General features: G+C 40.9%; 1 protein-coding gene across 3 annotated transcripts in view; it reads right to left on the bottom strand.

Annotated features, from left to right (window-relative positions):
* GLP1R (glucagon like peptide 1 receptor) overlaps nt 1-15,733 on the bottom strand; it is a 107,256-nt gene that overhangs the window by 13,514 nt on the left and 78,009 nt on the right. For all 3 annotated transcript variants that reach the window (XR_012158195.1, XR_012158196.1, XM_073338557.1), the window contains exons 6-8: nt 13,686-13,839; nt 11,687-11,846; nt 3,172-3,232 (exon numbers count right to left, since the gene is read on the bottom strand). Coding sequence is in view for 1 of the 3 variants with exons in the window: in XM_073338557.1 (XP_073194658.1) it covers nt 3,172-3,232; nt 11,687-11,846; nt 13,686-13,839 (375 nt within the window). In the remaining 2 variants the exon portion in view is untranslated. The remainder of the gene's footprint in view (nt 1-3,171; nt 3,233-11,686; nt 11,847-13,685; nt 13,840-15,733) is intronic.

Genomic DNA, 15,733 nt, shown 5'->3' with positions numbered 1-15,733 from the left:
CCCAGCCAGAACCCACACCCCAACCCCCGGCCCAGAGCTCACACCCAAACTCCCTCCTAGAGCCCGTACCGCACATCCCATCCCTTACCCAAACTCCCTCCCAGAGCCCACATCCTGTCCCTAACCCAACCCCCTGCCCCAGGCTGGTGAAAGTGAGGGTGGGTGAGAGAAAGTGACGGAGGGAGGGGGGATGGAGTGAGGGTGGGGCCTTGGCGGAAGGGATGGAGTGGGGGCGGGGCCTGGGGCTGAGCATAGGTGGGGGGCTTGGGGGTTCCTGAAAAAATTTAAATAAAAATGTGGGCCTTCGGGTTGCTAAAGTTTGAGAATTGCTGCTATAGAAGGGAACTGCATTGCGTTGGTCAGATTCCCAGCCTCTCTCTCACTTCCCCCCCACTCAGTGTTAAGATTAAGCATCTATATTTTAAAAGCACCTGTTCACTCACTCCAACCTGGGCTATTTAACGGAGATCAGGAAAAAGGGCATATCCAGTTCTTTCAATATATATGTAGGTTTCAGTCCCAAAGAAATTTTAAAGAAAAAGTTATGAGCAAGTAGCATGCAGGATTCCTAACATTTGCATAAACTGGAATTAATAACTTTATTAATCTCCTATCAAACCATTCAACATTATTCAAAGGCACCAGTTCTTATCAAACCCAACAGATGAAAATACGGTGTTAACAGGAGAACCACTTCACTGGCATGAGTGACTGGGAACCAACTTCATGTAGCCTTTAAAATTAATTTTATGTGGATACTTCTGAGACATGACTAGAAGCAGTTTTAATTTCTCTGAGTAACTGCAGTAGAAACAGAGACATTTTTTAAAGTTCCTAGTGATGACAATGCAATTAGTGTACCAGCACAATTAAAGTGTCCAAAAAATAAAACTGACGTCGGTACGTGATTTCTTGTCTATTTGTACTTTCTGGAGTTGTTACAGTAATAGAAACATCACCATCTATTGTGACCTGGATCTATTCACTGGCAACTGAGTATGCTCACTGCCTCTCAGACCACGTTTAGCAATTCTCAGCATTCGGTCCCTAGTGGGGAAGTTATCCAACTAACCAAATACCGCTGTAAAAACTCTGCTTTTTCATCCCAAGTTTGTATTCCTTTAAAAAAAAATCATCTTCAGTGCACTTCTGTCTTGGTTTGGTGCAACTGAACAGTCTGATTTTAAAAAAAAAGCTGCAAACCAGTCCCTGCATTTTGCATCTGCAATTAACTGATAGTGCAGACGTGAGTGTGGGGGATGAATGTTAGTACCAGACTTGTGGGTGCATTCCTATAACTAAGAAACAATCTGTCTTCACTTCCACCCATATATAATTGGACCAACAAAAATGGAGAGATAGATTTTAAAAAACAGGGGAGCTGAAAAGGTCTTCTTGTAATACATCAATTCTTTTTAATGAATGGCAGTTTTTAGGGGAACTTCACAGTTGAAGCCACAATTGTGGCAATCCTGGTCAGGCAGGAAGGAGACAGTTTGCAAGTAGACAACCTGTCCTTGCAGGCTACAATCCTTGATTCTGAGTGGTTACATTCTCAGGATTGCCTAGAACATTGAGCCATTGTAGCCCTGACCTTATTTATTTCTAGTTATGCCTCATAACTGGGGAGATAGTTGAGTCACAAATGAAATTTACAGCCTTCTGCACATCCACAGCGGCAGCACTATGGCAAATGGCATGAAAGATATCCCTAGATGCACTAACAAATGCCATCCCGAGGCCCGAGGCATAGAAATCTTGCCCTTCAGAGAGGAAACTGCACAAGGTGATTTATTACAGTATTTTACAAATATTTATACAAGATTTAGAAAACCTAATAAGATGCAAAATTGCCCCTTTTAGGGTCTGCTGAAGGCAGCAAGAAACAGTTTTCTTTAATAGAAATCATAAGTCAGCTCTGAGCATTGCATAATGCAGAAGGCTGAGGGAGAGCATTTTGAATACATTTTCCACACCAACGGAAAGATAGGCCTGTGGAGCGCTGACTGTTCAAGTTCTTTAAAGCTATAGTGATCATCTGGACAAAACTTGCAACAGATAAGCCAAGGTCTTACTTATTACAGAATATAGTTGAGACAGACCTGGACAGAACAGTCAGAAAACCCTAGGATTATTTTAGCCTGGAAAGAAGAAGACTTGAGCAAACCATTTTGTATTATGAAAGACACAAATAAAAACTGATTCCCGATATCCCATCCTTTGATTACTCTGTCAAGGGGAGAGTTGATACAATGTTGGGCCCAACTACAGTGAATTTTCACACCATATTGGTACCTCGCTAGCTAAGGACTGTGTTTAAACAGGGTTTTCTAGGAAGGTGCCAGCAGGGTGTGTACGCTGAGTGGCAACAGGGCCCAATGGGTGGTAAACAGAATAAAAAATAAATAACGTAGAATTGTTTATCAGTGCAAAGGATGTTGGCCATGCATTACATTATTTCCATGCTCCCAGCCAGTCCCTATTAGAGGAAAGCTGCTACTAGCCTGTTGCTAGAAATAATCTTTGGTAAGATTAAATGATGCCACTGATTTTTCAAATCAGCCACTATGGTGAAAGTTAACAGAAAACAAGTATTTCAAGTTCTACAGCATTTCCTTATGCAATGCAGTCAACCTGTGCAATCCTCTGCAATGCAAGGACAGCCAGACAGAGAACATGGCTGTATTTTATAAAGGACTGAATAATGGAAGCTAAGAAAAGAATGGATAATCAGATCTCTGCTGCAAGGCATAAGACGATCACAACAAGGGTCAGGAAGGAATAACACAAACAGAGAACATTGTGGGAGGTTTTTGTCTTCCTCTGAAGAATCCTGGAGAGGCTACTGCCAGAGGCAGACTATCAAAGATAGTCTGATAAGGTATGACAACCTCTACAACGGATATGGTAGCTGCTGAAAAAGAGATACAAATGTACCTCTCTTTGACCTGCAGAGGAACAGATAAACTTAGACATATGGAAAATTCTGACCAGGAATGAGCTTGTGTGCCTTTCAGAAATGTTATGCAAGAGCATCATACACAACACAAGCAACTACATAGGATTTCAGCACATCAGCCATTGCCAAAGCAATCAAACCGAACAAAAGTGACCCCCCAACACACACGCACCACAAATGAAATATCAGCTAGATATTAGAACTGAACCAACCCCTCATCTTCATAAAGGTACTTGACAATTCCCCAGGGGATAACAAACAGCATTGGTACACCTGAGAAGAGAGGAGACAAGATAGATACTGACAATCAGAAACAAGGAAAAGCAAGAAGGACTAAAACATCATACGACTACGAGCAACATAGCCAGCCAGTGACAGGGTTGCAGCTCCCATCCAGTGTACCTACCAAACACGGTTCCAGGTCAACAATGCTGCTAAGTTACCATCCTTTAGTGGCCTATATAAAATGAGTTACGGGGATCAGTCTAGTTCCAAGTGGATAGGTGTTCATGTGACAAAAAACACCTCCAAAACTGGCACTAATTGAACCTCTTGTTGGCAGCTTTCATTGAATGGGCCATGGAGACCGAATTCGGGAGCTCCCGCTAGGTCACAGTGAGGGAGGAGTGGGAGGTGTTGTGTTGGGGAAGCTTGCAGTTCTGTTGTTATTCAGACTCAAGTCCATCAATCCAACATCCTTCACTTGCATTACGTTCGCCCACATTTAAATCTACACTTAAAAAGTGCATCTGTCAACTGATAGTGCTGGAAATGTCCAGAAACAATGCAAAGGGGGGAATGTTTCATTAGACAGAGCGAGATGAAACACTGTCCCAAGAACAAACAAGGTGTCACATTTCCATAATTTCTCTGTGAATCTGTCCCTCCCTGCACACCCTTTCAGGTTCTTTACCCACATTAGTGCCAAGTAAGATGGTGTACAATCCATGGAGTGTATTTAAAGGGATGTGTGTGGGGGGTGTGTGTGAAAGTAATAAAAGTGTTATGATCTGCAGTGGTCTGGAAATCTCAAAACAGTATCTGCAATGTGAATTATGCTGTAATAACTTTCAGTTGTGTTGTACTGTATTCTTTCACAGCCACCTAGGAGAGCAGGCTGTTACAAAGAGACAAAGGGTCAGTTATCCTCCCTCGTCAGTAAGGACAGAATGAGAAGTAACAGGCAGCAACAGCAAGGAAACTTTCTGAAGCGTTTTATAACTAATCATAAGGACAATGGAGTGAGCCGGTCAGGGGGAGGTTGCCAAATCACCATCACTGGAGGTATTCAATCCTCGGATCGCGCAGCCATCTATCAGAATGGGCTAGTGAGAACTGTCTATGTGGCCCCACAGTTTGGGCTACAGAGCACCTCCCAGACAACTGGGGGGTGAATTACAGTGTGCACTGAAGTGTTGTCCTGTAACTTCCCTTTATGGATGCTGCGGGCACAAACTCAAGATACCTGGTTTGCATTAACGTAGTCCTCTTCAAACAGGACTGCATTAATGTAAGCTAGGTACCTGTTCGTTTGCACGCACAGCATTCACATCGGGGAGTTACAGTGATGCACCCTAGTGTACGATGCAATTAACACTCACACCGTCCGAACTGCAGGGCCAGGTAGACAAGCTCCCAGTTGTGCTAGGACGCCTAGGAAGTGTCTTAGGCGACCCACTGCAGATCACTTTCAATCCCAAATGAGTCTTTGATTCATGGAAGCTATTAAATTAGACTGAATTTTTCCCTTCTTGACTTTGCAGGGAATTAAGGCTGGATTAAAAGTCACCCTAATATGAAATTTACAAGATGAAACATGAACACGATATATTTCAGGAAAGGAACAGATGTTTAGAGAGATAAGTGCTATGATTTGTGGAGATCTCCATAGCCTGGATACATCAGCAATCTCTCCATATTTAATTGCATTACTTGATTTTTTGATTCAGTGAGATTCAAATTATTAGTGATATATTTTAAAAGGGCCAAACTAGACAAAGCCTGTCATTACTGAACAACTTCAGTATTCTGATTAGAAAGTACTAAATGAATTAAGGGTAACATGGTGACTGGCATCTCCTCCTCCCAGTTGCTATCCAGTGCCTGCGCTGCTACATCAGTCACGTCTCATGTCACTGCACTTTAATCCAAGGCCCTGAGATTTGACAGCATTGTGGAAATTTATGAGTTTTAATTGATATAGTCTGTACTGCATGAATATACATGCAGCACCGACCAAACTTCAAAAGTTCTGTTCCAGGAGGTGCTAGGCTCAGTATATAATCTGGGACAGACTCTCAGGGTAGCAGGGCTATGAGGGATAGAGTCCCTTGTTCCAACGTCCTGGTCAGGAATCTAGTCAGGATATGTCCCCACGACATTACTTAATCCACATAAATCCTGTTTACAATGGACTGTATAATCTGAAGTAATGTCTCTCTTGTGATTTATAGCACAAAAAAACAGCAATGTCTCCAGCATCTCCTAAAGGATTTAGTTTTCAAAGATCACAAAGGCTTTATCTGGTCAAGAGTTTGTGATCCTGGTCTTGATTGCTAATTAACCTGAGTTAATTTACATGATTGTGAATGTTAGTCTAGACACACCCCAAGCATGCGTGGTTTGCTCTAAGACTCAGTCTAGGGTAACTTTTGTGTACTGTACCAAGAGAGCATGTTCATAGGAGGGAACCATAACTTCACATGATTTAGAAACCTCTACCCAATGGAGAGGTTTTCCTTGTCAAACAAACCCATAATGTATTTTGGTGTATGTACAGTGGTTTGGCTAGACTAAGAAAAGATGTCAAAGTGAGTTCAGGGTTTGGTAATGTATTAACACAGGGAACATATCTTTTTCTCCCTCTCCTCCCCCCCCCCATATCCATTGGGATCAGGGATCTAAAAATTGCAGATCTTTAATTCTATCCACACATTTCTAAGATTATATGCATCACAGTACGCCATGACAGCAAATCAACATTTACCAACCATCTATTCTCAATTCAGAGGAAAAACTATGGTATCTCTAATGTTATGACTTTTTAAGTGGCAGCCACAGGATAAGATGACAGCAAATTATATTAAAATGGAGACAACAAGGTCAATGGTATCTTTTATTAGATTCATGGTTACACTTTACATTGACATCTGCATTGCTACAGACAAAAGTTTTTCTCCCAAAATAGACCTCATAATTTAACCACATTTGACACAGTTAATTTTTCTTTCTGAACTGTTTCCATCAATTTGGTGCTCATGAAACAGGGGTTTATAGCATGGGGTTGAGTATTATTGTTATTTATTTATATTACCAGGTAGCCTAGGAACCCCAGTAATAGATCAGGTACCATTGTGCTAAGCGCTTTAAGCTATGAAAGTTTCTTACGCACACTTCCACCAATCCACTTTCAGCCTGACGTTCCCACCCACCCCAGCTATTCTATTCCTGGGCTCCACACACAGTTCTGCCATAGCACCTCATCCCTGGCCATCCCTGGTCAGTGTAGGCATGCCCTTAATCTAAAACAAAGGCCCTTCTGATACAAAAGTTTCCAATTACTCTGGGTAGAGAAAAAACAACCACCAGTGGCTGAGAGTTTCAAACTCAACCAGGGGATTTAGACACACACAACTTCAATGTGCCTCAATCCCCATATCTGTTTGGAAAGTCTGAAGCAACAAGAGGAATGGTCCAAAACGCAGCAGCTTGCAACAGCGGTATGTACCGCAGGGCTTGCGGCCACTAGTGTAGAATGCTGCAGTATTTTTAGTAAGGCTCTTGATATCCCTGGTTCTAACAAAGACTTTTACTTGAAGAAGCAAGTTAAAAATGAAATGGCTAATGGAACGAACACATCTAATTGCTACACCGAGTCTATACAAGACTTTGAAAGAAAGTGTTCTTCCTGGATCTTCCTTGCAATCTGGCTTTAGACACTGATAGCTTCATTCCATTCCTACAGCTCTTTCTTCCTTGGAGGAGGTTTGGGCTGTCAGTTTTTCTGGTTGGCAGCTTCCCGCTGTGAGCACAGCTGGGTGTAAAATTGCTGTAGGAGCTCAGAGAATCGGTCTGGCTTTTTATTAATATATTCCTGTTAGTCTTGAGTGCGGCTCATTGCCCAGTTGTGTCATTCTCCCTGCACACTGCAATTGTGGGATGTTGCTCAAACATCATTTTCCTCCTCTTCAGGATGTAAAAAGTTCCCTGTTCCCGTAGCTGCTGGTGGGCGTATGGATGGGTTGAAGTGTAATCTGCTGTTCTCAGAGACTAGACTATTTTATACAGTGCTGATGCAGTTAGCTGGGGTGAGTTGGGTTCAGTGCCTGCTCTCTCAGACTCGGACTAAAGCAACAATGCCTTGCTGCCTTAAATGCTGTAACTAGGAATAATCTATGTATTTTAAGAAACAAAAACCACCAATGTCTTATCACCATGACCACTTTACATGTGGTGTTCCTTTCCCCCTGCATTCCATGTCTGTTTTGTCTCTTGAGGAGCAAGAGTGCTTTGGGGCTCTAACATCTGTGGAGCATTCAGCTCATTGTGGGCAGTATAAGAAATAAATAGCGACAACATTCTCTTTTCCACTGCAAATGAGCCCACTCCTTCTGAGTCAATATTCTGCTTAGCTACTCTAGACTGAAGGGAGTAACTCATCTACCTGCCCTGCCATTTGCCCAATATGGCCTCTTTTGTTGTTGCCACTGTTTCTGTTCTGGATACAGTATAATTTTCCTAGCAGCTTTGCAAATGCTGGCAACAAGGGAAGATGTGGGCTTTGGTTTACATAGCATGCACAATACATTACATGCGTGCCTGTGTGAAATCACAAAACCTTTTGCACAACTCAGAATGTAAGTCCGTTGGGGTCAGGACTGTCTTTTGTTTTGTGTTTGTACAGCACCATGTTCTGGTCCATGACTGGGGCTCCTTGGTGCTAAGGTAACCCGGATAATAATAATTCTTCGAAACAAGCAAAAATATAACACTGCCCTCTCCACATATTCCACTTTCCCCAATATTTTCTACAAGGATGTAGCCAGAAAAAAATGGAGATTCCTGACCAAAAAATCCAGGGATGCTTGTGGAATCCTGTGAATATAAAACTGATGTTCACATAAATGACTCCTGATTTGTGAAACGGGGTGAAATTTTGCCCTACATTAATTTACTTACATCATTCAGGAAAGGTTTTTACATTTTTTCCAGTTTTGCTACATGGGTATTTCTTTTATAAAAATAAACTGAACAGAATTTTTAAAAATCAATTATTTATTTCTACTGCAAAAGAAAAATAAACTCAAATGTGCATTGATGTGAATGGAGTACATCCTAATAAATAGAAATAGTAACAATAATAATCCATCTACATAATAGTCAATTATTAATCTTTAGCTAAAATGTACCTGGAAAATTCTTTTAAAATATTTTGTAACTTAGCATTTTACTCCGTTATATGTTAATGTTGCCAAGAGACAACAGAGAAACACCCCAATGAGACCGCTTTCCAAATGGGGTGAAAAAAAAAAAGCAGTTTCACCCCCCCAGGTTTTGAACAGAAACTAAACGAACATGGTAGTTTTGATTTAACAACCACCTCTTTATATTATCACCCAGAAATTGCATGGGTTTCAAATCATCCTCGCTGACTCATGTCAGTACATCTCTGGGAACAACGTGTGTGTGTTAGCTGCTGCTGCCCACCTTACGACAAATTTTAACAAAGCTCAGCATTTAGGCCTAAAATCTGGGGCAGATTCACTACAACCATTTACACTAGCTGAGGATTGGCCCCTAAATTGCCAGTCAAATTTATCTTCATATGCGTGAGGATGAATTTGGCCTAGCCTATTTAGCTCTTACTTGTTCTGTGACTTCATGCACAGCACCTGCCAAGCACAACAACTACAGCAGGGCAAATGCTGCAAAAACGAGCATTTGCAAACATTCAGGGGAACGAAACCAGCAAGCTGGATACAGTGGTTGCTCATAAACACTCCAATGGTTCTGTTCCTGTGGATGTCTGGGAGAAGCTCAAACCCATATACATGTGATCACACATAGAAAAATTAGTGTTATCCAACCAGGAAGCAGAAACAATACCGTGAGGCTTCTGTGACCAATCAAATGGCTCAATTATAACAAAAGAAAAGGGAGAAGTAGTTAATAAACAAATATTCATAACAAACCGAAATTTGATGTAAAAACATTTATTGAACAATAGCAAGTGGTGAACAAATTAGTGGAAGTCAAATCAATTATTCAGCCAGCTCTGGTAAAAACCAGTTTTATCAGGTGTGATTCATCATATGCAATGGGCACTGTACTGCTAGATAATGGCAACCTTTGAGATCTTTGTCCTTGAGGCCTTTGCCTGTCCATGACCCATGTCCATAACTTCCCATTGTTAGATGAATGACATGAGGGACTAGCAACTGAACACGTCACTTCTGTGTTTTGTTTTTTTTTCAATCCACTAATTCCTTTCTGTCGCTAGGGTGGTGATCTTTTAACAACTGAAACTATTTCAAGCTACAGAACTCTTTCACCTAGAACAGGAGCATCTTGTTTCATTGGAGCAAACATGAACATTACATTGAGAAAAATTCAGAAGACCTTCTGAGCATTCATGGCATAAAGAGATCTGAACCAGGGTTACATATTCACGAAAAAAGAATAATGAGCAAGACAGAGAGACAGGAAGAAAAGCTATTCTTACTTCATTTTGCCAGTAGTTACATTCACAATCATTAAGTCTGATGTAGGAATGAGTTATGAACACTTTTGAGGGCACTTCCCAGGATAGGAGTCGTAGAGGCTGCTGTATTTGAGAATGAAGGTGCATTGGCAGTGTTTTGTGCAAGTACTCAGGGTTGGAATAGTAAGGGACTTCGCAGGTCAGGAGTCAACAGTACTGGCAGGAAGTGTGGATGATGCCTAGACATTGCATGCCAGACTCTGGCATTGCCAGTCATTTTCACAAACTCAAAAATTAAATAAATTGACAGTAGTAAAACTTGAAAGATGAGGGAGAACAAACAGGACTGTGTCATTTTTCTTCATCATTTTCATCTTTTGTTCTTACCAGAGGCTGAACTTTTTCGGACAAAATACCACCCCTCTCCACTATTTCTTATACAGGAATTTTGGCATTTTGCGGAATATAATTTTGTTTTTATTTCTGTTCTGTTTTGCTCCCTGGTGAGTTGGATGCCTTATAAGTTTTATGAGGGGCAGGACTGCTCATAGGATTTGAGCTATGTATGATTTTAATAATGATTACACAGCATGTAGCTGCTGTTGCTATGCACACTAAGATGATAGAGAAAGGGTTACAGCAGCACTTTTTTGGCTAGCACATTCCAGCAGAGATTTGTTATTCCTCATATTTATTTATTCCCATTAACACATCAGAACTTTTTCACCATTCATATCTCACTACGTATTCAATACAGGTGAGTTAGTAATTTGCAATGGATCATTTATATGAATTTTACCAGTAAACATATTTGCTAGCATATTCACAGAAGGCAAATGCAGAAAATGGGGAAGAACAGTGTCTTTCAACAGCAGTTGTGGGAGCAAGCAACCTAATTAGTTTTCAGATGGAGCTTGATAAATTTATGAACAGGAGTACATGATGGGGCTGCTTGTGATAGCAGAGGACTGGACTGGACTCAGTAACCCAGGAGATCCCTTCCAGTTCTTTGTTCCTATGTAATACAATCAAAGCTGTTGATAAATTGGAGACGATTCACAGAAGAGCCACAAGAATGGTTAAAGGATTAGAAAACATGCCTTACCAGTGCCAGACAAAAGGAGCTCAATCTATTTAGTTTAACAAAAAGAAGCTTAGTTGGAGAGAGAAAGATTCAGAGCTTTAGCATTTCTACTACAGACAGCTCGGACTCAAGGGACTGAAACTTATCCAACCCATCACAACCCCTAATCTCTCACGCACATGCACAATAGTCACTGAACATTCCATCGCTCTCCAGAAGATAACCAATTGTTCTGCCCATACGGTAGAGCTGACCTATCATTACCTTCATTTAGCAGCCCCAGTAATATTCCACATAGCTCATGCAATCAAAATCTATAACCCTGCGTTGTACGTACAAGGAAATACACTCATTTGCACCCAGGAGTGGCTAGCATTTCCTCCTGTAGGTGCTGCTGTTTTCAGATGACAAACAGCTGTTATGTAAAGTGAGATGCTTGATATGAGGGCTATTCTTGGATTGCCCTGTTCCATTTTATTACACTTATATAGCGCAAAGGTCTTTCACATCAAGCAACTAACATACAGTGGTAAAGCACTGTGTGCCCGTCATCCAGTTTACAGAAGTTTGTGGGTGTTAGTATATTTTGCAGGGTCTCGGTGAGTTTATGGAGTTATACAGATGTCCCATGGAGCCTAATGTATGCATTTACGAGATTTATACATAGTCATTGTTTTCAGCTAAAGGCTCTCATATAAGAAACTAAAATAGCATAATATCTATAAAGGATTTTAAAAGCATTGGGTCAGATATTAAGAACAGAAAAGGAACGGGAAGCAGGACTTGAATTCAACAGTTACAGAAGAGAATATGCTTAAACAGACAGCTTTTCCTATTTCACCTGTCCCAAAGTATGAGATAGGATAGTCACCACAGTGACTGTGCAGGCAAATGCACTCAGCAACCTGTAAATAATATGAGAAAAAACATGAGACTGACTTACCCCAGCCAATGCAGAGATAAAGCCGAAAAATTCTCTGTTCAGAAAAGACCGACAGGACCAGCAGTGTGTACAGGTACATGCCTTCCACCAACAGCCAGTAGTAGTTTGCAGCCACACAATACTGCATCATCACAAAAACCAGGCGGCAGCTGAGTGACTCCTGAGAGAGCAGAAAATACAGGTCAGTGAATGTAGCAGAGGTGGTGAAAAAGGGAGACAAAAAAAAAAACACCCCACAGAAGTTCTAGTAACACAAACAGAAGAACAGGATTAACTGTACGCCCCTCTTACCAGTCAAAAAATATCTCGACTAAACAGATCACACCTAACCATTGGGATAACAAAGGATCGGCTACTGTACTTCAAAAACACAGCAGAGAACTGTATAAAAGAACATTTTCCCTTGTTTCTTTACACATCTACTGCTCTGTATATTCCCCCGTGTACACCTTAAGTGGTAGTTTGCCTGTACAGTATAGGAGGAGAAGGTAAGAGAAGAGAAGAGTAGCTACAAGATCGTCTCCAGTTACTGAAATCAGCCAATGAAAAATTTCAGGTCCACAGATACTGTATTCTACAGATAAGAACTCCACTACTCCAGAACACACAGTTGATGCCACAATGCTGCCAATTCTTCGAAGGCAAGTGATGTGTGATACCAGAGCAGTATTGCCCTGATGCATCATATCTAACTGCAAAACCCTCCTGGCCATTTCTCTGAATTTTACAAGCAATCAGGAATCTAAACAAATACAATTAACTAATTCATTTGCCCATCAAATCATGAAACAAATCTGAATTACACAGCACCGTTTACACACTATGCAGAAGTACTCAGCCCTCCCTGCTTGACAGAAGGGACTGACTGACAATCCAGGAGGTCATTGCCAATCCTCACATTTATGATTTTATATCAGCTTGTTGATGCACCCTGAAGTCTGCATGTTACAAGAAACTGATCATCATGTGGGATGCACCCATCTGATCCCAACAGGTGATCCCCTTTCAGTGGAAGGTGAAAAATGCCTAAGGTTCCTATCACAGTGCTCAAAGACAGATTAAAAAGCCTTCCTGATTTTTACATTTTCCAGTGACTTTAACCCCCTGCATATCACATAGAATCACAGCAGATAAGTATCTACTCCCATTTAAAATTTCCAAATCACTGTCTCCCACAACTTGGTTACATTTTACATACCAGCACTCAAGGGGGGAGAGAAAGCAGTTCTCTGGTTTCACCATCGTCACAGAATATTTGCATACTTTCTATATTCAGACTAAAGACTAAGTGACATGTTACTGTAGAGCTCCTTTCAGATTTGGACTTGCATTCAAATCAAATCACCATAGTTAGCAGGACTATAAAGTACGCCAAGAATGACCAGCTCACTGGATCACCTGACTGGCTGGACAATGTCACCTGTTGCAGTGGAACATCTGTCAGAATATTTTGTTGTCATGACTGGAAATGGCGAGTGTGTAGTGAGGGGGAGAGGTATTAAGCATTTACCAACATGCAGGGGGAAAAAAAACCCTTCTCTTGATGTTTTCTTTGCCCCATGGGGACAAACCTCCAGTAGGACAAGAAACACAATGGGGTAGCAGGTTTCAGGGTAGCAGCCGTGTTAGTCTATATCCACAAAAAGAAAAGGAGTATTTGTGGCACCTGAGAGACTAACATTTATTTGAGCGTAAGCTTTCGTGAGCTACAGCTCACTTCATCGAATGTAGCTCACGAAAGCTTACGCTCAAATAAATTTGTTAGTCTCTCAGGTGCCACAAGTACTCCTTTTCTTTTAAATGGGGTAGCAGTTATTCATAGGTAACAAAACTGGGATTGCATGACTAGAACTGTATAAAGTGTGCCAAGGGATTCAAAGGAAAACCCTGTGGAAGTGAAGAAAATATTTTGGACAAACCCCAGTAGAAAGTGAAACTGCAGAGTTTCATGCAGCTGATGGACCACTGACCTCAGAAGCAGCATGACTCCTGCCCCTACCTGGTAGGAGATGAGTCCTTCCCACTGGTGCTCAGGCGTAGCTGTTTTGTACATCCACTTCACCACAGAGTCCTTAATGAAGACAGATACAGCACGTAGGATAAAAGAAGTGAAGAGATTCAGGTGAATGTAATTCCTAGTGCAGTGCAGATGCCTGTAAGAAAAAAGCAAAGCTTGAGTCAGTGAGTGCGTGTAGGCTGCAATGATACCACGAGTATCAATGAGAGTGAAATTGATAGATTCTTTTCAAAATCAGTGGATACCCATTCAGATGAGTCACTGGAAACTCATTACTTGCGAATGGCTGTGGGGATCTGAAACTCTCTGTAAGAAATATTCATCTTTAGGCAGAAACCTGACCTGGAAAATTTCCGCCCAAAAAGTTCATATTTCAGAAAAATAATTGGAGTGTGTGAAAAATAGGGAGTTATAATGAAACATGATTTACAACCTTAATTACAGTGATCACAGCTGAGGGATCTAAAGGACTGGACTTTTTACATAATGCTCCGTCTAAACTATTTAAGTGATCCTTCAGCAAAGAAAACAAGAGTGCAACAGGAATACTTTGGAAGGGTTCATGTGCTGGTGCGCAGCACAGCAGCAGACTATGTTAAAGTATCAGTCGCCGTGAAGGGAAATTACCATACATATTAATTATCACTTAAACAACAACAAGAGAGGACTACATTCATCAACAGCATCCTGAGACGATCGCAAACATCTTCCATGAGTCTAAAAGAAACATGATTTTCACCTTTGTGATGATGATAAAAAACAATGACGAAAGATCATCATCTTCGTGAATTTCAATAGCCAGCTGCACAGACAACAAAATTGCTACCTGTCAAAATGTGTTTTGGGCGGGCAAAGCAAACGGGAGTTGTGTGACTGAAACTCGGCAATGAAGTGCTGTCAATATTTTACCGAAGTTCTCCCACTAATATTTCCTCCCTCAGCTTGTGACAAACTCCACATGTAAGCAGAAGCACACGTGCTGCGGAGGGGAGAGATGGGGGAAAATCTATTAATTTGTTTTTCCATTTAAACAGACACATTCTCACAGCTAGGATCAAGAAAGTAGGCAGTGCCACTTGGAAAATTCATATTAAACTACGCTCTGCTGCAAGTGATTATTTTTTATTTCTGAAAAAAATATACTGAGCATATTACAGAGAAACAGTTGTACCTATATTTTAAAGTCCTAACTTTTCAGCCCTGCAACGTTGGCTTAGGAAATAGATTTGCCCTGAAATTTTCTAGATTTATTCAGAAGGCAAAGAAGAATATTTCTGCGAAGTCTGAAGAAGATTCATTAAGCCACTTTTGAGTTACAGGTCATTTCACAATTTAACCATGTTTAACTTTGGTCACCCTCTATCTCAAAACTAGCTTGTTGCTACCCCTGCAAACTTTCCATATTCTTAAATCTGCCTGAAAATTCATACACCAGAAAACAGTTTGTAAGTAAATACAGTTACTGATTATCTCCACCGTGGATAGTTTAGGTGCCCAATACCGCTCCCATTGATTTCAATGGGAGGTATGGGGACTATCCTGTTTCCACTGTTGAATACAGAAGGTTTCTACCACTGACTTCAGTGGGAGCAGGACTGGGCACTACTTGTTTATGAGCATGTTGCCCTCTGTTGGCTGGTTGCACCTTAGAATTAATATAAAGGATAATCTATAGCTAACAGAGATGTTCCTTTAGCTCAAGGTGGAAAATCTGTTTTGGAACTAGGTTTCTACTCCCAGCTCTGCAAGCATGCAAGGTTGCTATGGATAATTAGAAGCGGAGGCTGCAGTCAGAGTCCAACTACAATGCAGTTGTTAACTACAAGGAAAAAGAAAAATCATGCTTCCAAATGTTTAGGGTTAAGTCCTTCTGACAACTAGAATTTGTCCTGATAATTATGAACAAGTCAAACATTTTTTAAAATTAAAGGACTTTAAAATGGCTCCTTTTTGATGTTTTTGTGAAACCTCTAACATTGATGCTATTCAATTTTTCATTTTCTTATGTTACAGTGCTCAGGTTTTATAAA

The sequence above is a fragment of the Lepidochelys kempii genome, chromosome 3 (assembly GCF_965140265.1).
Source record: "Lepidochelys kempii isolate rLepKem1 chromosome 3, rLepKem1.hap2, whole genome shotgun sequence".
In the NCBI taxonomy this organism is placed as follows: Eukaryota; Metazoa; Chordata; order Testudines; family Cheloniidae; genus Lepidochelys; species Lepidochelys kempii.
Note: the sequence above shows the minus strand (reverse complement) of the source record. Positions and strands in the feature narration are given on the sequence as shown.